This window comes from Fusarium proliferatum, assembly GCF_900067095.1.
Source record: "Fusarium proliferatum ET1 genome assembly, contig: FPRO_scaffold002, whole genome shotgun sequence".
Lineage (NCBI taxonomy): Eukaryota > Fungi > Ascomycota > Sordariomycetes > Hypocreales > Nectriaceae > Fusarium > Fusarium proliferatum.
The window spans coordinates 3,875,559-3,899,473 of NW_022194791.1; the positions used below are offsets into that span (position 1 = coordinate 3,875,559).

At 49.7% G+C, this 23,915-nt stretch overlaps 5 protein-coding genes across 5 annotated transcripts; 1 reads left to right on the top strand and 4 right to left on the bottom strand.

Moving 5' to 3' along the window:
* Nucleotides 1–252: 252 nt before the first annotated feature.
* On the bottom strand, nt 253–2,738 carry FPRO_02523 (uncharacterized protein; the record flags this gene model as incomplete). Its single annotated transcript, XM_031227366.1, has 3 exons — nt 253–298; nt 353–2,126; nt 2,201–2,738. The coding sequence occupies 3 exons, from the start codon at nt 2,736–2,738 to the stop codon at nt 253–255; spliced, it is 2,358 nt and encodes a 785-aa protein (XP_031077810.1).
* Nucleotides 2,739–3,530: 792 nt separating this feature from the next.
* On the bottom strand, nt 3,531–7,783 carry FPRO_02522 (uncharacterized protein; the record flags this gene model as incomplete). The annotated part of the gene is made up of 3 exons (XM_031227367.1): nt 3,531–5,779; nt 5,836–6,739; nt 7,616–7,783. 3 exons carry the CDS (start codon nt 7,781–7,783, stop codon nt 3,531–3,533), a joined length of 3,321 nt encoding a protein of 1,106 aa, XP_031077811.1.
* A 4,642-nt stretch (nt 7,784–12,425) lies between these two features.
* FPRO_02521 (uncharacterized protein) lies at nt 12,426–13,379 on the bottom strand (the record flags this gene model as incomplete). The annotated part of the gene is made up of 1 exon (XM_031227368.1): nt 12,426–13,379. One exon carries the CDS (start codon nt 13,377–13,379, stop codon nt 12,426–12,428), a length of 954 nt encoding a protein of 317 aa, XP_031077812.1.
* Nucleotides 13,380–14,118: 739 nt separating this feature from the next.
* FPRO_02520 (uncharacterized protein) lies at nt 14,119–14,384 on the top strand (the record flags this gene model as incomplete). Its single annotated transcript, XM_031227369.1, has 2 exons — nt 14,119–14,126; nt 14,186–14,384. 2 exons carry the CDS (start codon nt 14,119–14,121, stop codon nt 14,382–14,384), a joined length of 207 nt encoding a protein of 68 aa, XP_031077813.1.
* Nucleotides 14,385–14,872: 488 nt separating this feature from the next.
* On the bottom strand, nt 14,873–17,843 carry FPRO_02519 (uncharacterized protein; the record flags this gene model as incomplete). Its single annotated transcript, XM_031227370.1, has 2 exons — nt 14,873–17,070; nt 17,126–17,843. 2 exons carry the CDS (start codon nt 17,841–17,843, stop codon nt 14,873–14,875), a joined length of 2,916 nt encoding a protein of 971 aa, XP_031077814.1.
* Between the last annotated feature and the right edge of the window lie 6,072 nt (nt 17,844–23,915).

Below are 23,915 nucleotides of genomic sequence, written 5' to 3' on the forward strand. Positions count from 1 at the left end.
TGAGCAACTGATTGTGAATAATCATACAAGGCATGTCCGAATCTATGGTATTATCTCATTTCTGCTCTGCCTGCTATACCCGCTCCTCTCGGCTCGTCTTCAAGTCTTGACTCATTTTGCGTCTGCCTTTTACCATTTCGCTGGCCCCTTTAATAACTCCTCTTTCAAGTCCACGATTTGAGAGTCTATGCTGAGACCATGTGAACGAGAAACCCATGTAATGACATAAAATTATCTGCTCATTGTGCGATTTCAGCCCAACATAGAATGTGTGCGAATACCCTTGGGACCAAGTTCGCTTTGACACGGTTAGTGAGATTCTTAGAGAGGTTGTAGATGGTAGGGAGCTTACTTATAATCAACTCTGCTCAAACTCATGAGCCTTTGGGCCTCAATGGTCTGGGCATCCATGTTGGAGTGTAGGCAAAACGCAATACGAGCAGCGACCTGAGCACCGAGGAACATAGACTCCTCGAAGCCATTCTTTGTCCACTCGCTCAAGTAGTTCGGCAGAGTAGCCGTCTTGATGCTCGTGGGAGTCTGGCTGTGGAAGTGGTGAGTCGTCGTAGGTCCTCCAGCCTCAGAAGCCGGCTGCGGCGTGCCGACCATGTTATTAGCGGTGCCAGCAGCTGCAGCCGTGGTAGCGGCCTGGAGGAGGGGATTCACGCCGCTTGAGGAGAGCTGGTGAGGTGCGCCTGTGAAGGAGCCGGTGGGGGTTTGAGCGCCGGTTCCGGTGGGCGTGGCCATATTAGAAGGCAGCTCTGAGGTGAACATTGTGGCGGTGGATGGGGAGACGAGATGACGGGCGTTGAGAGTCTGGAGAATGTTCTCGCGAAGACCGCGGAGACGAGCACCGTTGCCAACAAAGACGAGGTTGTCCCAGCATGGAGGGCGCATGTACATGTCGTCGATGCCCTGGACGGTGCGATAGATGGCGTTAACAATGCGATCGATCTCGCGACGTTGAGCGAAGGTGAAGCGCTCAAGACCGACCTCGACATCTCGACGAATGCGCTTTGGTCGCTTCTCGGTAGTCTCGGTGGTGGGTTGAGCGTCTGGCTTTGGCTCAGCTTCAGGCTTGGGTTCTATCGACTGCGTTGGCTCTTGAGTTTGTTCTGGCTTAGGCGCTTCTGTTACAGATGTCTCTGTCGCAGGCGCAGGCGCAGGCGCAGGCGCAGCGGTGTTGTCGCCTTGAGGTTGAGCTCCGTTGGCTTCACCCTCGGGCTTGGGAGCTTCTGCTGGGCCGTTACCATTGGTAGTGGCCGCGGCGGTCTCGACAGTCTCTTTCTCCTTGGATGGTTGGGGAACCTCTTCCTGAATGATTTCCTCGTAGAAGAAGGTATTGTGAGTCCTCTTGGAGTTGGGTAGACGCGCAGCCTTAGCGGCGCCCTCAGCGTCCTTTTCGCCCTTCTTTCGACCTCCCTTGCCCTTTTCCTTCTCCTTCTCCTTTTTGGCGAGGAATTCCTTTGTCTGCCCGCTTGTAACGATGGCTGCGACGTCTAGAACTCCATCGTCCTCTGGGTTGCCATTACCCTCATCAACATCTCCATTGTCTGTGGGTTTTGGCGCTTCGGGGGCTTTTGTGGCAGCCTCTGCAACGGCAGAGGCTGGTGGACCGCCTGTTGCGCCTGCAGTGTTCTCCGTGGGGAGTTCCATCAATTTCTCCTCGGTGGCGACATAGGGGAGGACTTCGCAAATGTTGCTCTTCTTCAGCTGCTCTGCCATATCATGGTTGAAGCCCTTGTTTTCTAGCAACTTGAGCAAGCTCTTTGTGAAAACCTCGCCTCCGCTAATTTCACCATCGGCATCAGATGCGCTGACATCCATGTGGTTTACAACTCGTCCATCGTGAATCGCTGTAACGTCGACCTTTTGGTAGCCAATATCCACCACAGTCAAGTTGGGCCACTTCAGGCCATACTGCGTAGCGATTCCGCTGTGGATTATGCATAGCGCAGGTGTTCTCGTGTTCTCAAAGACGTATCGAGCAATTGTCTCGCAGTCGGGTCGTGTCCATTGTGGTGAGGCCATGAGCATGATGGGGGTGTTGTGGTATGTGGTTGTGAGCAAGCCGTGGACATGATCGAGGAAAGCGAGGAGTGCGCTCATGTTGACGATGCGACCAGCTACAAAGATGCGCAATTAGCATCAATTCCCTTGTTATTCTTTACCACGGCTTTCAATGGCTGTATACACATACCTTCAATGGGGTATACAGCTCCCTCGTCTTCGTCAACATCCTCCAACCATTCCTCCTCCTCAACACCATTCACAATAGTCGTGCGCTTCGTCTTGTGATAGGGCGCCCACTGATCACCCTCCTTGAACATCCTGGTAGGCATGCGCCGAGCAGGAGGAGTCAATTCACTGCAACCCAGCTGAGCCATAGTGGTTCTGCTGCCAGGGCAGATGATGAGGACCTGCTCCTCGCGCCATTTGCCGGCCGTGCTTGACATTGTGCGATTTCGCTTTCTCGCACTTGCACTTGCACCGAGATCGAGGCTGTTGTGCTGGGAGTTATAGTGGTTGTGGTATTTCTGTGGCGATGGCGTTACCGAGCCGTTGTTTCGTCGCGTTGGTGTTGGTGTTGGTGAGGCTTCTCGAGGTTTGCGCGCCCGGAGCTGGTACCGGGATGAGGACGCGACAGGCGTGAGTGTGGCTGGTGTCGCAGCATCTTGAGCGCTGTGGTGCACGTGACCACCCTTGTCTCGCTGTTTGGTTGGAGTTCTATAGGCCATCACGACAGACTCAAAACTTGCTCAGAACGTGCTCTAAATAGTATCAAGAAGCCAAAATGAGACTCAAACTTGGTGAGTTGTAGATTTCTATCTCTGATATACTTTTAAATACTTAAACGTAGCGTGGATCAACAATTGAGCCATTGTTGCTGTCACTATCAACTCTGCCAGTGCAGTGCAGTGCCAGCCAAAGAATACCGACTAGGTATTCACCTCAGAGACCTTATTCATTCATTCATTCACAATCAAGCATAGCAAACAATAAAGCCGGTTCATACTGTATCTATTCAATGGCATTAGGAATAATACTTTATCATAGTCTGACCTCTAGACTATACCAGGCCAGGCCTCCAAGAAACCACAACTAACTCCAGGTACACGGATCACTTGCGTTCTTCAAGGATCCTTTCCTTTTTATCCATATGTTCAAGCCTTACTCGTCTCATCTCGTCTCATCTCATCCTTCCCATCCCATGACACATCCAGTTCATCGACCAATACCCATTCCTCTTCTCATCAGTCTGCTTCTCGAGCTGGTATAAGCTATGCGCTGCTCGAGAAAACTGACAAAGTGGTTATGTTATGACCAACCCAACAAACGCCATCAAGGGTCACAAATAAGGCCCCTGAACACACAAAGATCCCATCATAACGTACATTTTCACCAAAGTATTGACAAGAATGCGCAAAAAAGAAACTTCTCTCAAAAAAGCCATCCCGGTAATTACCCATGAAAAGTGCAGGTCGTGCGCCATATCCTATCTACTGATGTAAAACCATTGTCGTCCTTAATTATACAACCGTAATCGTGTTGGGAGTTGTCTCGTTCGATGTAATCTTCTTCAAGTCTTCATGTTTTTCGTTCAGCTCAGTTGGCTCAGCCTCCTTAGTTGGTTCGACCTCTTTTGATGGCTTCCGTGGTGTCACATCTTCAGTCACATCGTCAATGACTGAGAAAGGTCGGTCAGATGTAGGTGTTGTAAGTGTAGAACCATCAACACTCCATCGGTCATCAGTAACGCCAGTGTAGATAGATGATGTGTGCTTCTTCTCGGGTGTCACAGGGCTTTCGGGCCGCTCAGTCTGGGGAAGTGTAGGTGATGTCTGAGCATCCTTGGTCTCAACCTTGGATCCAGTTGCAGCCTCCTCCTCTGGCTCCTCGATCTTGACGGGCTCAGTAGCAGGCTGCTTTGCTTGAGGTTCCTCAGTCTTGGTAATGTCCGTCTTTGCCTCTTTGGCTGGGAAGAACTCGACCTCAGATTCGGAAGACGTGTCATCTTGGGCCTTGTTCTCGACAGTCTTGGGCGCTTCGACCTTAGTCTTATCGGCCTGGACCTCATCGACCTTGGCCTCCTCAATCTTGGGCTCTTCGGCCTTCTTGGTCTCAACTCTGACCTTCTCAACCTTGAACTCTTGTGGCTTGAGATAAGGTGAAGAGTCAGACTTGGTCTGCTCATCCTCAGATGCAAGATCTTCCTCGCTGAAGGCCTCCTTTCGCAAAGGACTTCGGAGGTTTGAGACATCGCCCATCTCGCTCTTACTGGATCGCGAGGTCCTGGCAGGGCTCCTCATGGGCAGTGGAGGAGGAATCCTCTTGCCAATGGTAACCATATTACCCTTGGCGTGGATCATGCGGGATGCGACAGCTTGGGTTCTGGCCGGCTGGACAGCAGCCACCTCGAACACCACGGGTTCCTCCTCCTCGTCTTCCTCCACCTCGCTTTCAGAGTCACCCTCATTGTCGGTCTTTCGGCTGCTCTTGTCGTCCCTGTCGCTATCATAGTTGCTCGAGGCCTTATCGGTGTCATCCCTGGGCTGGACTTTGAGGGTGTCTTGTTCCACAGCTGTTGTGCTACTGTGGCTGGTCGCACTGAGGGGAGTATGGGCTCCGCTCAAATGTCTTATAGGGGTCAGATCGACCTTTGTGTAATCAACTTCCTCCTCTTCTTCCGTGACCTCGGGAATTTGCGTGCGGGTAGACCTGTCAAAACCGTCTTCGCTCTGACCTGGGCTGGGCGTTGTCTCGGGTGTTGTGCCCACGTCCGTCTGTGTTCCAGCATCCGTCATTTGACTTTTCACCGTTCGTGAGGACATGTAACTGTTTCGGTTACTCCTCGAGACAAAGGTGTCAATACTTTGCCTGTTGAACTTTGAGAATGCTGGGCTCGTAGGCGCGGGGTTGAAGTCAAACTGGCTGCTGGTAGGTCGCAGTCTTGATCCCGCCTCTCGGATTTCCAAGCCAGCCATCTCGAGGGCCAACACACCGAAAGGATCGGGATCATCGACATTAGGGATTCCAAAGGCAGTTCGAGGCGAAGCGGGTGTTGACGATTTGGGTGTCGCGATCATGGCGTCTCCTGGCGCACATTCCGCAGCGATCTTGCTTATCACAGAGGCATCGTAGTCTGTCCTACCTTCTGCCATCTTGATGACCTCTGAGAGCGGCCCAACCTCCTCCACTTGGCGAGAGACGTTGCCAGCTAGAATGTCCATCTGTGTTACTTGGTTGGAATAGAATCGCTCATTCTCGTTCCCTCGCTCGGCCAGGATACACCCGTTCAAGTTGACGACCTGGTTCTGACCCCGCGCTTTCAGGTATGTCAAAACGGTATTTCCTAGGTCCTTCCATTTTATGTGCGACTCATCTGAGTCAAGCGATACCAGGGGGCCACTAGTTAGTCCGACGTCTTCTCCTAGGGTGACACGAGGCTTTGTGATTGATTCGAGGGCGGCAAGGTTGTTAATAACGAGAACGCAATCGTAAACATCGACGCCGATAATAAAGCTGAGGGTGGGTGTGTGTAACATGATTCCTGATGGGGGTGACCAGGTACCATCTGACTTTCGTGCTATGAGAATACCGGAGCCGCCGGAGCCTGTCATGTACAGACCGCTGCGCATGCAGGTAAAGATGGCGATTCCGGCTGCGTTTTGGATGATGCGCTTAGGGATCTTCTTGGTGACTCGTTTTGGGGAGCGTGGTTCGCTTGTCGTCGATTGTGCGTCTTCTTCTTCCTCCAATGGCACGAGATATCCATCCACTGTGTAATCATGTTAGCAAAAAATGAGGCTGACAAGAAGAGTGAGACAAGCATACTGCAGAAAGACTTGAGGATGCGGGCAGCCTTTTCGCATTCGAGATCCAGAGTGGCAGGCCAGAAAGCCTCCCGTTGTACTCGGCCACTGGCATTAGCGGCCGCAGTATTTAACCTGGACAATGCATTGGAGTTTGCGACGGATATGGAGGTGCTGGAACGGTTAGAGGACCAGCCAAAGAGGCCAGCTCTAGAACCTCCCGACGACCTCTTGTCCCACGAGGGGAGAAAGGAAGAAACTCGCTGCATGGCGGGCCGTCTTGCCTCTCCGTCGCCGCCGTCTTGGCCAGGCGGAGGCACGACAGAGAGGACGGGAATACAGGGCGCGCTGCTGTTATTGTTACTGCTAGAGATGATTGTCGTGCCAGAGTGGAAGTGGACGGATCTCTTTGGGGGTTTGGTCGGTACCGATACGGGAGTAGCGAATGTTGATGTCGATCTTGGAGTTGGGGATGCGACAGACGAGGCAGGAGACGAGACCGGGGTTGTTGTTGCGGTGGTAGTGGGCGAGCCGTATGATGATGTTGGTGTAGATGATGCTGTAGTCGAGAAAGAGGAGACGGAGGAGACAGAATTGGAGTCAGAGAGAGGATGAACAGTGACGACGGGTCTCTTGAGGGCCGAATTGTAAGCGGCGACAACGGAAGCGTGAGAATGGGAGTGAGAATGAGAGTGAGGATGACAATGAGACAGCGCCGAAGCCGAGCTGGCGTGTTGATGAAGGTGGGATCGAAAGTAGTGTCCGCACTGGTCCTGGTGGGTGCTTGTGCTTGTGCTGGTGCTCGGGCACTGATTTGAACTTGGACTTGGGCTTTGGCTTGGACTGGCTGAACTATTGCTAGCGTCTGCAGCAGTAGCGCCTCCAGCAGCAGAACCAGAAGGCACTGAAATGGGACAAGTGGTCCCCTGGAGTCACGATGTTAGCTGTAAAGTTTACAGGGCCTTTAGAGTCGAGTAGAGGAGAGTGAGGTGACCTGTCAGCGCGGGCGGGTGGGTGACGTGGGCCGCTGAGCCATTGGGACAGGACCGGGGCTAGGCTGCTGTAGGCTACCTTCAGCTGCGGCCTGCTCGGTTTTTTTTGCGTTGTTGCAAGGATCCGTGCAGGGGCAAGCAAGGAAATGGAAAGGGAAGAATGAGAGAGGGATGCAATGGGGATGGGATGATCCGCCTTTGAACAAGCCTCCCCGGGTCAAGATGAGACTCGATCAAGAGGGGACCGGGGGGAGGGGGGGACAAAATTGAGGGTGAGAGGAGGATGGAAGAGACGGCGACAGCTGAGGAGAAGAGAATAGAATAGAATGGCTGTTGGGGTTTGTTGCAATTGATGTGCTGTGTCATGATATACCGTTTCCTCATTGGATTGAATTTTAGGAATTGTTTTTCCAACGGCGCAATTGACTTTTTCTCAAAAACTCACTTCCTCTCTCTCTCTTTCAACTGATCATCATCTTTTTTTTTCTGGCTGCTCCCACTCAACAAGGCTCAGGGGGGGCCCTCTTGATCTGATGACGGAACCTCTTAAAAACTTCCAGGGACCTGGGTAACGCCCCTAAACCCAACTTTGACAAGGTCCAGTTGTTGCCATTCATTTTTACGCTTGGGGGGGGCTGCCCTGAGTAAGGCAAGGCGTAGATGGCTGATGGGGGGTCGGGAAGTGAAGCGAGTGGGTGTGAAGCACATGTGAATGGCTTTTGAAGGGGAAAACAAGAAGAGAAAAGAAGAGACAAGTACAGAGTAAAAGACAGTAAAAGACAGTAAAAGAAAGGAAAGAAAGGTGCTGACCGAGCTGCTCGTTGTGTTTGTTGAAGCCGTCTTTGTAGAGCCCCATCGTCCAAAACTCCATCCTCCTCCTCCTGTTCCATTGCTTCTTCCATTGCCCTTCATGTTCTCTTTCTTGTTGCTTCCTGCAATGCCGCTGATACTCAGCTTCTTCTTTCGCGCCGCCGTCATGAGGAATTTCAGATATGTTTCGCTTTGTTGAGGCTGGTACTACAAGACAGGGAGCACCAGCACAGTCCAGTTCAGTTCAGTTCAGTTCAGTTTTAGTTACTGCGGCATCTCGTCAGCTCAATCCCAGTCCCAGTCCCGGTCAAGCTCATGGTGTGCGGGTGATCCTGCACATGCTTGCATATCGGTGCGTGTGCCTGTATGCACCTGGTGTATTGAGTGCAGTGCATCCGTGTGAGCGAGAAGTGTCTGTATGTGTGTTACGATGTTGGAACAAGCACCATCCCAGACTATTCAGCTCGTCCCGAAAAGGTACAGCACATCTCGGATTGGATGCTCAAACTCGCTATGGGTCCGTGATGTAGCAGTATCATGGCATCTCTTGATGTTGGTCGTCACTTGACTCGAGCCATCATAGTCAAGTATAAGGCCATATCGTGATAATGTTGAATGACGAGGGAATAAAAAGAGAAAATCGAAATGACATACCTGTTTGAGCAACGTTCTACTTGTGCTCCCAACGGTTCCTCTCATCGCCCGTTTATTGTCTGTCCTCTCTCTCTGTCCTTTTCGTCCTCCCTTACACCTATACCAGACAGGTTGTGTAAAGGTCCGAACACGCTTTGCAAAAGACAGCAAATCAAATCACGAAAAAAGCACAGCACAAGCAAAGACAAAGAAAAATTCTCAATGAAGAGATTGAGATCGTTGAGGCAATGTAAGAACAGGTTGAGCTTTGTAAGATGAGAAGAAATCACAGAAGCTTCAACATCAAGAACGAAGTAAGGGAGAGGGGGGGGGAGAGAGACGACTTTCTTTTTCGTCGTAAATACATACATAGACACACACAAATACATTATGCTTCACATTCCGCATCTATACTCCCTCGTTGTATATGGATTCCACCAACAAGATGCGCTTTGTGCGGGAGCAGGCGAATTCCCATACATCGCCCTCTGGCTGCGTCTAGTCTTTGCCCTTTTTCTTTTGGTCTGCCTCATCTTGTCTTGTCTCTGCCTCTACGCCACGCGACCCCTGCCCACGAACAGGCCAATCCTGAGATATGATGGTCGAATTTCACGATCGGGGGCAATGGCTGCATTCCAATAGTGTCTCATCATTGTCCTCGGCTGGGGGGGGGGACATTGCGTCTGTTCACAATCGATGGCCGAATCCACGGTTAGTGGACTTGCAACCGTCACATATCAGAAGAATATATATGTACATAGTCAATCAGCCAGCCAATAACTATAGCTTGTCATTATATGCAAAACACAGTCGTATCAGAATTGGATGCAATAAAAAAGAAACACCAAGAGAAAAAGAAAAACTCTAAACGTTGAGTACCAATACAGTACTGTACAGCACTGCACTGGGCCTGACTCAGGAATGTGCAGAAGCTCCAGCCCAGCAGCTAATAGGCACTCTTGCACCGTTAACGTGCCCAAAAACTCAATTAAAAACCAATGATCTTTAGTGAAATTTCTTCCTGTTGGTTCTCTCTCCCCCAGATTGTCGAGGTCTAGCGAGTCAAGATGAGGTATAGAGGTAGTCTTTGATCATGATCAACGACACCAAGACGCTACAAGCAAAAAAGAACTTAAGAAGAGCTATAGCGGCGCATGGCAAAAGCGGGTCGAACAAGGCTAAGTAGAGCTCTACTAGACTACCTAGGCTAGTGACCTTTTCAAATCCAACGGTCTTCCGCGGCCGGGATGTCACTCTATCCCATCCGTTTCCTGCTGTACCTTAACCTTCTCGACATTAGACTTTTGTAAACAGTTACAGATAAGATTATATCTCACTGTACCTGCACTTGATTATGGATGTCTAGCATACATACATACATACATACATACATACGCAAGCCATGACGTGCAAACGGTAGCAAGACTGAGGCGTCGAAGCTGGCATATCCTTGAGTCTGCGTTTGCATTCCAGCAACAAGATTCGCAGCCCTCCTCAAGGCGGGAGACGATATTAATTTAACGAGCCAAGACACTTGTCAAAGAAAACACTATAGTTGGTAATTTGCTCGAAACAAAGGGAACGTATCTTGATAGATTAACCTGCGGGTCAAGGGTTTTGGTGACTGCAGGGATAGCTCTAGATCAGATCAACGCAGAAAACAATTTATTTTCCGCGTTTGACGCTGGGATCCCCCTTGATTGGGGTCAATGAGTCTTTTTGTTCTCTTTCTTTTTTTGTCCCTCAATAAAATAGGTCAAAAACTCCATTTGACATGTGTTTCAAGGGGTGACACGCAAGTCCCTGGAAACTCGAGACGAAGTTACAGTAAAACGCTATGTTTCTCTGGTATCCGTAGGTACAACGTCACATATTAATTTCCTTGGTCATATTTTAAAAGGATGCACTGCTGCATGTTCTTGTTATGCTAGACATGCATTATAATTTCTTTTTCTTTTCCCGTCCTGCTCATCGGGCGTCGTTCTCTGGGGGATAGGGCTTGCTAGCAGGTACTCCGTACTGTAGCGTGCGTCCTCATTTATCTCGTGCATAATAATAAACGGTTTATTACTTGATTACCTAGTCTGATATAGGCCAACAGCCAGCCAGAGTTGACAGTTTGCTTCTGTCTTTGAGGCCATATGTAGAGTGCTCCTTCAACAGTTGCATTTACTTAGTATGGTCTTCTTGGAATGGAGAAGAGATGTCCCGAGCTTCATGATGGTCTCAGAGTTGACGCTCTATGCAAGCATCACCTACCACGTGTAACCCGTCTCGCAATTGCATTAATTGCTTTTCCAGCTCTTGAATTCTCTCATTCTCTCTCTCTCATTCTCTCTCTCTCATTCTCTCTCTCTCATTCTCTCTCTCTCATTCTCTCCCTAGAATTCTAGTCCTCGCCCTGTCATTCCAGGAGCCCTCGTGCCGCCTCAATGGGGAATGTTTCTGAAACAAGGCTTGCAGTACCGAGAATGGCTTGTGTCACCGGCTTACGACTGCGGCCGATATTAGCTGCTGCTGCACGCACAGATATTCACGACCGTGTCTAGTTGCAGAGAGCATTAGCCATCAGTTCATATATCATCGTGATGAGAAATGGAAGTGACATGCTTTAGTGTCCAGCGACACTCGATGCGTCTAAACCACGGATGCGCAGCCGACATTAGTTTGGATTGGATGCTTTGAGACAAGTATGCAAGTCTAAGACAAATCCTACCAAAAAGCAATCATAACCATTCATTCATTCATCCATCCATCTCATCCCCTCCAACTCCGGGGTCTTGTGCTCTCCCTTCAGTTGCCACTCAACTTCAATTTCAGCCAAGCCTTCAACGACTTTTGGTCAAGAAGCGCGGGAACGGCTTCTACTTGTCCCTCAGCTCTTCTCTTGATGTCTCGGTGATTGCTGCAGCCGTTGGCTCATGTCTTGAAGAGTGTTGCCATTTCTCTTTACCAGAATTTTCTTACAATCGAATGACGTGTTATGTACATTCCTCGAGCTTTAGCACCGAACATACTTTCATTAATCCCATCGCGAAGATTTCCCAGGCATCATCGTGTCAAACCCCTTTCTGCTGCATCCATAGCGTGCTTCTTCTGTGTAGCCATCACTAGAAAGCATGCCAAAGTAAAGAAGCAAATCTCACGACATACCTTGGGTCGCTACTGTGCCGTTCGTATCCTAGAAGCTGTCTAGTAAACGTACAATATTCAAGACCTATCATACTATGGCTGACATACCATGCTCACTCTGATTGAATCAACTGCCACAAAAGACCCTGAAGTACACAAGAGATGATTGTTTCCTCTGACGACGATTGCAGTGTACCAGTGGCTCGATCATGCCAAGTCATTGGGAGTTCGGAGGCATTATGTGACAGAAACGTTGGGTGGCGTATCTCACATATTCTCAAGCCTTGGTGTTGGTCTCGGAGCCATATCTTGTAGAGTGTAGGTATCTAGGTGATTTGATCGGATGCAGGCCATGCCTTTAAGACTCCAGAGAGTTGATAGAGCTGATCCTTGAGAAAGGTGTGAGGAACATGATTATGAATATGAACGACGTAACAAGTTCTCTTTTTCTGTAACCATAAAGCTCTTTCATAATATTTCCAACCCAACTTGAATTAAATTGGGCGGTTCTTGTCGATATACTTCTGGGTTGTATCACACTATTTGTTCATAACTTCTCAAGTCAGGCAGGCCTCTATTGACTCCTGAAGATGACGTCTGTAAGAAACTTGAGTCTTTACACTTTCGAGCCATATAAATAAGTAGTTCCAGTCGTTATATCACGTTTGACAGTTTGGCTTTATATGTTCCGTACCATATGCTGAACTACATCTTACGTGAACTGGACATGCCAATCTTCATACTCCAGAACTTCAATGTCAACATAAATCATATCTGCTGAAGAAGCTGCTGCTGTGCCACTCAAAATTTAACAGAAAAGAAGAAACCACACACTTTTAGCAGTTTCTGTAGACAAAGCTAGTACTAATATGCTTTCCAATATCTCCCTGAAAGGACAATGGCCCAATATTCGCTCCCTATCATATCTTCGCGCTCACCTCATTATCATGCAACTCCAAAGCAAAATTTCCTTCTCATCATAATTCATTATCCCCCGATTGTCCCATGCCCAATACTGCCCATTTCTCCTTGGACGGCCAACGTCTTATATCCTCCACAAAGGCTGAGGATACTCCCCTCCCTCCAGTATATACTTCTCCAGCCTTTCACTCCTCTCTCCCATAATCCTGACAATCGTGTCTACAGCAGGCACATCATTACGAAAGAAGATCTGATACCAGCCCACATTGTCACTAAATCGGCCATTGATTCGAACCGTCTCTAACACCTCGAGTTTCTCCCTCATAAGCTTGAAGATGAAGTCCCAGTCGATGTCAGCTGAACTGAAAGGATCACACCATCCATATATACTCTGTAGGTCAACTTCCTTGAGTGTCGAGCGGTGTTCGATAATCAGACGGACAAAGTGCACAAAGTTGATGTGTAAACCGCTTAGGTCGATCTTCTCAAGGTGAGGAAGCCTCTTCTTAATGTATAAGTCAACATCGCTGGCTTCGAACTCGACAGGAGTGCTGTGGACTTTTAGGTCTCGGATGTTGGGCATCAGAGAGATGAAGTAATCGAGGCGGTCTGGCTTGAAGGAGATGACGTCGTATTTCAGGTGCAAGTGTAGCTGAGTCACCGACCCAAAGGCTGTTGATACTCTTGGGTCCAGTGTGGATGGCAATTTCAGGTACGGATGCATTATCGGCTCGATTGTGAGGCTCTTGAGTGGTACATTGCGTCTGAGTAGAGCATCCAGGATAGCTTGCTGTGACTCTAGGATCTCGTCACCAGCCAATTCCATAGATTCCTCCGAGCTAAAGACATCGTCAATTGCCCTGTAATCTTTCCATGGACACTGCGTCCAAGTCAAGCACACGGAATCGAGATTGGGTAGCCTCATGATAGCTGGAACTACCAAGTCAAGAGGCAGCTCGATTGGGTCGAGGAAGATATCTTGAGTCTCGAGATAAGGGCCCCAGGCTCTATGGAGCTCATTCGCGTTGATGATTCGCGATGTAGCGTACTCGACCTCTTCCTCAACCAAGCGAGCCATGTTGAACTTGACGGAATGAATGCGCCTTGCGCAGCCTGGTATAAGGGAAAGATGATGAATTCTCTCCCCATCCTTCCTCCACGGGACGCCATTGAAATCGGGCAATGCAAGGAGTGGTTTAGTACATTCTGCAATCTTTTGACATGAAAGTCTGAAGTTTTTGAAATCTCGCCCTGGCAGAACGACGCCAATGTTAGTAATGAGCTCGTATGGGAGATGTGTAAGGCGGGGCTGCGATTGTGATGACGATGACAATGCTACTGGCTCGTGATGCTCCATGATTTGTTCTTGTTCCTTCAAGTAAGCTTTGGTGTTGTTTTGTGTAGTATTATCGAGTGTCAATAGTTTACTCTATCGCTCTCCTCATAAGTAGTCAAATGCCAACTACCTATGTTTGCGTATGTTCATGTCAAGATAGGTATGAAGAGAGAGTTCAGCTTCAGTCTTGTCCTGTCTTGACTGGAACCTCGGAGCTGAGCTACTGCCACGCCCCACGGTAAACCTATCACATCCTTTTCCGCATCAAACATCAACTTCTGTCTATCTTCATCCCAGTTCTCATCCGCCGGCTCACGGCGATACGCCTCATCGCCCCTCAAACGCCTCAAGTGTGAGTATTCCTCCAGGAAACTGTTGAGCTTACGTTAGTTATGTGCTGATGCCTGTCATTTTCAAAGGACACACAGGTCATGTGACTGGCTATTCTCGTCCTCATTCTCCCATCATCACATCAAACAACATGCTCAAGTAAGTTGCCTCATCCTTAACCCGTAGCCCTCAGCACGAGGACTTACATACACAACCAGGGCTTACAAAAACCTCTCACCCAAGACGCGTCTCGGCGTCGGTGTCGCAATCATCGCTTGGGGCGCTGGAGGACTCATGTTGACTGATCCACTTGAGAAGTCTCTTGGCTTGACTCCAACTGAAGAGGACAAGGCTGAGCTGGACAAGTACACCCCAAAGATCACCACTGTTGATAAGAACGAGAAAGACAGTAACTGAACTGAGCGGCTTGCAATACATTTATAAACCATATCTGCACGTCTCCCAAGGGCGATGTTTCGCAAGCGAAAGCGAACAAGCCGCGGCAGTGTCACGAATTATCTCCTAACATATAACTTCACAAATGGGCACAAGTAGAAATATAGGCAAACATCATTAACCTGCTCCAAGCCATCAAGTCATGATGGTCTACCGGTTGACCGTCAACCAGTTAGACCTCCCTTTCTATCTTGATCAAAGTCTAATATGCAGTTACAACTCCTCTTCCCGTCTATTCTCGACAAATGCATTGCACAACAGTGCCAACCATGGATGTGTGAGGCCAATCCGGTCTTCCTTGAGATGACCATCACATTGGTGAAACCCAGTGACCCAGGAAACAAAGAAAATGAAGAAAACAAAGCAGAATGCAGCGCAACGCCTCCAGATGCAGCCCCCGCCCCTATAGTACTTTTTTTGGTTCTGTAAGAAATTCATACTGCCGTCCCTTAGTCAAGCTCCGTTTTGACAGACGCAGTGCCAGCGTCTTCCACCACTTGTGGAAGTGGTTTGAATAGTTTTGCCATCTCTAACGTGAGATCCACTGCTCCATACTGATCATCAATCTCTCCAACAGATCCTAATTCTTCTCCTCTGCTCGCGCCATCTGACATCACCCACGACTTCACCGATTTCAATAATTGGATAATTTGGACAAAGCGAGCATCCGGCGACAACCGTAAGTCCGCCGCTTGGGTGTGCTTGAGCAGGTAATTGGAAAGCCAATAGAAATGTATGCCATCTCGCGAGAAACCATGCCGCCGAGGATTGCTAGATCCCGGCAATGCTGGCGGAAACTGATTGGCCATATCCGCATCCCAATTATTCTTGAACTTGCTCAGAGCGATAACAAGTGCCTGCAGACTTTGTGGGTCAACGTTAGCAGCCGCCCCCTCCACAGGAGTACCCCGTCCACTATTGTGGCCAGCTGGAGTCATCCAATCATTGGGAGGAGGCGTTCCAAATTTGGACAGCTGAGCCGCATTGCCCTCAATCTGGGCCCGCCGAATCAGAGCTAATATGCCATGGATAAGAACAAACTTTCCATAAAGGTTGGTGCTTCCAGGCTGGATCTGATACGAGGGGTGCAGAAGAGCCTTGAGAGCCCAGTCCATCTCAGGTTGCTTTGGTCGCTGAGTGCCATAAGGATTCTTATCACGAGCGGCGACATCGCCATTGAGGCCAAGCGCAGAAGCACAGTCCCCGGCATTGTCCGCATCCCAAGCAGTGTCGTCGCAAGGTAAAGGTAGGTGAAATTCCATAACATCGAACAATGGTTGAGAGTTGAAGTAAAGTCCCATGGCGACGTCCATTAGAAAGACGCCAAACATTAGACGATTCCGACGCTCTTGATCAACCCAAGTATCCCAGTTCCATTGCTGCAAATCAAAAGTGTTCCGGTCAAAATCGATTTGGTGAAGGGCTGACAAAAGAGCAGGGTCCCGCGACGACTGGAAAAGATTCAATCGCCTGGCGTTTGCTGCAAGAAAGGGGTAGATGTGTCGAGCCCGCTCTCTTTGTTGAGGGTTTCCATTCCAAAGTAATAATATACATGTTAGCAAGACAGCCTGAAGCTCTTCAATGTCAGCCCGAGATGCGCGACTCGGTTGCCCTGCCAAAGGTTCAGCATTAGACATCATCTTGCAGTCGCGTTGAAGCGCGACAACAAGAAAATCCATCATTTCGCGAACATTGGACGGGGTGACATTGTCTGAGTAACAGGCCCCGATGCAACACATGCCTGCAAGTAAGCCAGTATACGCCTCCATGACCTTGAACGTCGCGACATGAATGAAAGGCATGTGGATGTGGAAATGAGTGTACTTGTCCAAGAAGTCCTTGACGTTGTCAGGCGAGAAGTAGAGATTCATCCCCGCGCTAGAGGGATCGATGGCTTGGTTAGGAGGATAGAAAAAATTAAGGATCTGATCAGAAAGAAGATTGTATGAGGTTTGGTGAGATGGCATTCCCATATTCGACAAAAGGGTGTCGCTGGCGCTGGCGCCTGTCGTTCCGGGCCCGGCATTAGGTTCGGGTTTGATTCCGCTCTGAGTCTGTCCAAGATTAGGATTGAAAGATGTGTTGACGTAGGTTTGATGCGCACCAGCCTGGAACATCTGAGACCAATCAAGGCCAGATGGAGGGTTTGTGTTTGAGCCGCCGTACATGGGCAGTCCGTTCTGAGCGGGAGGCATGCTGTAGCCAGTCATCTGCTGCTGGTTCATGTTGGGGTCAGCGCCATAGGGCTGCGAGGCACCCATGACCTGACCGTTCATGTTCCGTCTGTCAGCGTTGTTACCGTTGTCGAGACGACCAAGCGAGCTGGATCGAGAGAGTTGGCTCTGATCCTGGGCCATGTTGTTCATGCCATCCGAGACTGGGACCATGCCAAATGGGTGGACCATGTTGTCTGCGGGCAGGTTGCTCAAGCCATTGAGATGGTTGAGGTCACCCTCATGTGCGAGGCCGGCGGCTTTCTGAGCCTGCTGTTGGTTCTTCTTAACATGAGCCTGAGGATGCGACAAGTGACTAGCTCCGGTGGGGTTGCCACGGCGGATAGAGCACTTTTGGAAATGGCGCTTCAGGATATCACTTCGAGAGAAGGTATCGCGGCAAAGAACACACATGTAAGGGCGATCACCGGTATCTGTGGAAACGAATGTCAGTAAAATCTGTCAGCGTCAACAAGCCGTTATACTCACGTCGCAGAAGGTGGCGCTTAAGATGCTTGGCATGAAGGTAAGTCTTTGTGCAGTGAGGACAAGGGAATTTGCCATCTGCGTCCTTGACAGGAATCACGGTGTTCTTGGCGCCAGTACCAGCGGCTGGGGCAGCAGGTCGCCCAGGAGCACTGGGCAGGATGCCGCGTCGTCCCTGAGAGCCAACAACGTGAGTGGGAGGTTCGCCCTCTGGCATAACCGCAGTGGGCTGCATAAGAGAACCAGGGCCGTAAGGCGACGAGACACCAGGTTGGGACATGATGCCTCCAGGAGGCATAGGACGCAACACAGGAGGGCCGCGACCACCAGCAGGAGCAGGCGCGATAGGCTGTGGGTGAGACGCGGCAGTGGTCGCCTGGGGCATCATGGCAGAGGTGCCATAGGCCTGGGGAGGAGGGTATTGGTTCTGGGCCATTGAGTAAATACCAGCGCGGTTCGCGGGCTGCGATGTCTGCTGCTGGTAGGTAGGCATGTTGGAGGCCGACCCAGGCGTGTTCGGGGTGCCTGGGGTTCGCGGCGTATGAGGGTGACTTCCGTACATGTTCTGCATGGCTGAGGTTGGAGGCTGCAGCGGTGGCAGAGTCTGAGGTAGAGGAGAGCCGGTTTGAAGTTGGTTGGGAGAAATCGCGGTTGGTGAAGGATAAGTCTGACCAGAAGAAGTCGTGTTTATACCATTGGATGGGTAGTGAGGACCGTCCATGCTACTCTTGGTAGACGCGAAGCTGGTGACAATCGTCGTGGTGTTGAGAATACCGCGACGCAAAAAAAGGCTGCCCGGGGTACAATGGACCTTGGTGGATGACAAGTCCAAGTCGAGGATTTGCGGAGAAAGGAAGGAAGAGGGAGGGGTCTAGGAGGTTTGCAAAACTTGAGGAAGCAAAGCAATATCAAATGCAATGCCTTGTAGAGCTCCGCAGAAGATGTTCCCGGATGGTGGAGGATGAGGCTCGTGGCAGGTCCCTCTTTGAAGGTAGTGGTTTGGAGAGGGTGCACAGAGTGGAGAACTGGGTCCCGAACCTTTTTAAGTATTATTTTTTTTTTCTTCTCGCGGTCTCCTCTCTAGACGGTCGAGCTGTCAGGGCAGTTTTTGAAAAGGTGGGTAACGTTGAGTGGGTTCAGAGTGGGTGGGTGTGAAAAGAAGAGGCGAGTGAAGGAGGGAAAAAAGAAGTGGGTTGGTGCGGGTGTGGATTAAAAAGAGATGCAGAAGCAGCACTAGAGTAAATTTTTCGGTCTTGCTTAGTACGCAATCACGAGGAGCGGTCGAAGGCGAAGGAAAGCAACAGCAGCAGCTGAAGTGAAGGGAGGGAAAAGCTGCCAGTCGCGGAACCGTTAGTAAAAATGCCTTGGCCGGCACGCACAGTATATATTGCAAGATAAAGCCGGTACTCGCGTGGTCGCAAATTCCCAACCCAGTTACAAGTAAAGAACCAGCGAGAGGATGTGGGAAGTGGATAATGTTGTCAAGGGAAGTGGGCCCACAACGAAGCAAAGGAACCACAATCAGAATAGCTGGCGGCTGGGATCTGGAGGAAAGGGCGAAAATAGGCCACAGAGGGTCGCGGGTCGAGGTCGTGTTTGATGGGGCCAGACGCCAGACGCGCAAATCGACATTCAGATATCACGACAATTGAAGTGATTGTTTTGGCGATGTATTTGAAGATGCACGAAATCTAAAGAGTCCAGAGAAGAGTCGATGATGGTATGTGAGTTGTGTGAGGGAAAAATTTTCGGGAGAACGAGAGAACGAGGAAAGATGGGAAAACGAGGGAACAACGACCTACGGGAGGCAGGAAGATACTGAAAACCCCGAGGTACCTCCTACCTACTTGCTCTCGCCGGCGAACACTGAGATCAGGGCAGTGAGAACGCGGCTGCGGCAGCGTGCCTGCCAGTTACAGGCGGAAAAAGATAGAGCAGGAGTAAAGACGGAAGTACCTGTTACCGAGGCCGGCGCCAAGCAAGGAAGACGCTTCAATACTGGCCGCCAACTGTTTGCAGTGTCAAATTTGTTCCTCTTCTAGCTTGGATGGTTCGAATTTTTTTCGTTTTACTCTTCACACGCCCCTCATCCTTCTTCAATCTGAATCAAATCGGGTCTACGGCGATATTTCTGGCCTGTCCAACTTGGATGTTAGCGCAGGTGCCATGCCATTGCCGCTCTAAGCCGCCAGATTCGGGGCTTGCTCGACACCTTAGCTAAAGTAATTCATTTCGCTGGCAGTTTGCGGTGAATTCTACGGACGGATACCTACTCGTCACTTACCGACTCACTGCCATGTCAGGTCCAGGCCAGGTACCCTCGTCGTATCCACAGGTTCTTGGAATAGACTATAGGAGCTAACAGTGTCAGTTCAAATCATCAGCAATGGTATTGGAAACGCAAGGCTCCAATTGAGTCCAAGAAGGCATCATCATTCAGCTTGCCAGCCGTCAAAAAGGGAAAGAAAATGATGAAGAAAAACTTTATGTGCCGTCTCTACTAGACACACTTCCAGAGTGCGATCTACTGTACAGTATCGTACGAATAAAAGCGCCAAACTGATTCGGGACTTTTGAGCGAAGTGCGCCAGGCGAGGCGTCTACGACATGCAGACCCTCCTGTAAGAGAAACACAAAGCTATCGAGAGTCCTCACAGCGCCGAGGTAACTGAAGCATTGCGCGGCACCGTTGGCGCAAGTCTACCGGCCTCACCGTCCGACATCGCTGTAATCAATCAGCTACTAAGGGGCTGTTTAAAAGTTTGCCTCATATGATAAAAGGTCTGGTAGCAACCGCTGAGTTGCCATGTTATCATCATCAGCGACACTAAACTAACATCTATCTTACACCAAGTTTCTTGCCTTTACGTCGTTTTGTATGGCCAGGGTTCTAACGGCACTTGCAACGATCCTTCTCATCTTGCGATCCTGAACACAGACAGGGAAACAATGCTGTCAAAAATCACATCCAGGATGATGCACGACGCGTCGAACAACTTCACAAACAGGCCTGTGTTTACAGATTCGCACGGTTGATACTGTACACACGATAGGTTGAAAAGGTAAGTTGCTCGCAGGGGTGGGGGCGTCTGCAGGGAATGCTGGAGGTTGGGTGATTTCGTAACAGGTACGCATTGTTTTGCTACCTTGCAGGCATAACGCGCTTGTGCGTTCCTTGTACACGATACCTGACACTAGTCTTTCGATTCCCGGTGTCGTAGCCGGCCTCGCTGCACACCCAAGGTCACGATGCTTCACACCAAATTCAAGTGCTCTCACCGCATTACCTCATACACGACTCGGACACCGAGTTCGCACCGGGATTCCTCGACCAGATCATGCAGCGTTTCTCATTTGAACGATTTTCCCTGCGTTTTTTGCCTGATCTTGTGAACAAGTGTAGAGGCTAGTCCGAACGCTCCAGAGCTAGTGTTGACGAATAGCTTTTCTCGACTACCTAATATTGCTCTAACCAGTGTCAGGATGAAATCGCCCTTAGAAAGCTGAGACAAGTCAGACTGCTGTGTATTGAATACGTCCAGATCTCAGTGCCAGGTTTTCCTTTGTCTCACAATTACCCGGACGACGAATTGCTTCTTTCATTTAATGACATATCAGTCGATAACCAATGGTTGGTTTGCCGTGGTCATGTTATGAACATCATAAAACCAAGTGACAAAGAATACGACCATCACAGGCATGCCTGTCGCGTGCAGCTTGATAACGCTGGCCATGTCAGGTCTTGGCAACAAGCATGAACAACTCTGTTCAGTTAATAATACTGCTTTCCGACATACCGCCTCACACTACGAAACACACTTGACAACAATTTCCTAGGCCAGCTAACTGGTTAGAGGCCAGCCATATGCCTAAATGGGTCAACATTCGGCTCGTGACTCGAAGAAGCCGTTTTTCCAAGATGATATGCAGGATCCACGAGTCAAGCGAAAACGAGCCCCAGTATGTTGATTCAAGGGTCTTGAATCAAGGCTGACACGACATTGCTCAGAATGCGAACTTGGTGCTTGATCCGCTCAGTTCATGAGTGAACGAGCATTGTCCATACCGCGGCGAACACTTGACTCATGCATTACTCGATCAAGGTTTTGAGTATGACAGAATCAACTTATGATGGCCTGGCGGCTATTGCAGTCCTAATGAAGGGTGCCAAGAGAATAGAAAGAGTAGGGTGGGGACAAAGGAAAGGAAGGCAAGCAAAATTCGCCGAGAGTACAGGGTACTCCTTGGACGTTGGAGACAATGGTCCGTTGAAAAAGGAAACGCTATCGGAAAGTCGCCTGGGTTTAATCAAAGCCGGACATCGGCCCAGAGGAACTTCTTGGTCACGCACTCAGCTGTCCCTGAAATGCAGGCACGCCTGTAATCACATTGAGCAGCACCCAATGCTAACACAGCGACGTCTCGAGGCGTTTGTTCCAGGGTCCCTCATCTTGTTGTCGACGCCAACCGTTCAATGGCTCCCGCAAGCATAGCGGGTGTTCCCACCAAAGCAGATCTCAGTGGAGCAGGGTCCCTTGGAAACCCCTCATCTTCCCGCCATTGCATCTGCTGAAGGACGAGGGTGGGAAGTCGAAGGCTTCGATTCTGGCTCCAGAAGGTTATGGTGGAGTCCTTCCCGTGAGGAGTTGGACTCCATAGTTGGAGAAAACATCGTCTTTTGAGCCGCTGACGCTCGCCTATCAAGAACCCTCGCATATTGTACCTATTAGCTTAACAGCAACACGTTCGTCACGAGGACTTTGTAGTAGAAGCATTTCTGGCTCACCTCTCGGAGTCGGGCACTCGGCCGCCAAATCTGGCTGCCTAGAAACCCGAGTACTTTCCGTGATCGGACGATGACCATCCAATTCGAAACAAAGAAGGGACCTTGGAGAAGACCATAGGAAGCGGGAACACCGAGAGACAAGCAGGCATCATTCCCGGGAAACAACAGAGAGAACGACTGTGCTGCTACGCTAGCTCGTTGAGGTTTGGAAGAATCTTGAGCCCATGTCCCTGATGTTGAGAGCTACCCTACCCTTGCCTCGGTGGCGTCGCGCTTTAGGCAATGAATAGGTGCGGATGCCAGGCATGTGTCAAGGCCGGGGCAACGTGGAAAACACAACTGCCAGATCGCTGGCAAAAGGGCCACACACCTTTCCTGTTATCAATCTCGTTGATACATAAAATCATTGTTGTGTTGAAGTGCAAGAATCATTGGCAATTATTGCGCAATTCTCGTTCGATATCGATATCAAACTCGCGCAGTTCAGTTACCGCTCCAGAATCCAAGCAATACTAGGCACGGCCTTGTCTCGCAAAACGCTTATCCCTCCCTCTCATGACTGGTGATGACGTCTATTTTATTTTCTCACTTTTTTTCCGAAACTTCACCGACTCGAAAGATCACACATGCCCCCGTTCTGGGCTCTGGTGTCCGAGAACAGTATCGTGTACTCCACTCTGCTCAACTCCTGGTCTAACGTTATTAATGGTGTCTCAACACTTTATTTTTTGTTCGGGAATGAGCTGTGCTCTAACATCAGACTATTGATAGCAGTCCAGCCTCCTCTTGAGAAAAGTGTTAAGAGTGTACTAGGCAATGCTACATCGCAGGCTTTGTAGCTGATGGCTGACAAATGGTATAGTCGATATATCATTTCATCAACGATTTGGGCATTTCTTCCGTGGTTATTAATCAGGTTAAAACGGGTGTCGTCGGCAACAATGTTAAGATGTCATCACGGGCCTAAGCAAAGCTCGCTAACGGGGGCTTAATCTGGTAGGGAATGGATAAGTTAATGCTCGCCTTTCTCAGCTTAAGTCCGGAAGAGACACACCTTGATGGAAAATCCCTGTTCAGATATCGGAACTGCTTCATTGGGATACCCGATAGATTCTTAGTCGCTGACATGCACGGCCAGGATTCCCAATGCTTCGGACATTTGAAAAAGGAATGGAGACAATCTCTGATGAATGAGCTTCACTTTCGAAACAATCGCGTAGCTTAGTGAATACAGGGGTAGCAACTTGAGAGAAATGGCTGTTTGGGATCGCCCACATGATCTCCCTGAGTGTGACTGAAGCCAGCCGAGCACATTTCACGTACACTCACACTCAGACGTACACACACTCAAAGCTTCAGTGCACCACACCAATCCAGTGCCATGTTCGGCAATCGTTGGAGAAGCGGGACTGGTGGAGGCATAAACTGCCGCTGATGGTGCCGTACAGAGGATGTTGAGCCTCAACGCACCAAGCTTCTTCTACTGGGTCCCTTCCCGCTTCTTGAGGAGCTTGGAGACCCGTAAGAAGCCACAACGATCTGGATGCAAAATACAAGGCAATGCACGTCGTGATGGCTTCATCTCGACACCACAAGTTGAGGGCAAGTCGCAAACCTTGTTGTGCAGGTAAACTCATTCGACTCCCTGCAATCGACTCAACGCTTTCCTCTTCCAACAAGGACGGCCTATCACGGTTGATCAGGATTGGTCAGGGTTTACACTATTCCTACAATGTTGGACGTGCAGACAAAATGCGGTACTGTAGGTACACGCCTGTACGAGTCAGATTCATTTAGTTTCGGAACTTCGAATTTCTTGACATCGTGATGAGCGCAAAAGAAATCATCACAATGTATATCCCTCACATCAAGGTCTGCCCTAGACCAGTCTAGTGATCAGCCATCAAAACACAGAATGTTTTGGGAGTGCGGAATTCACAAAAGTGCTCCCAACCCTTTTTCTCGTGACGAGCAGACCAATTGAAGGGGTTGGAGCAGCACACTGAG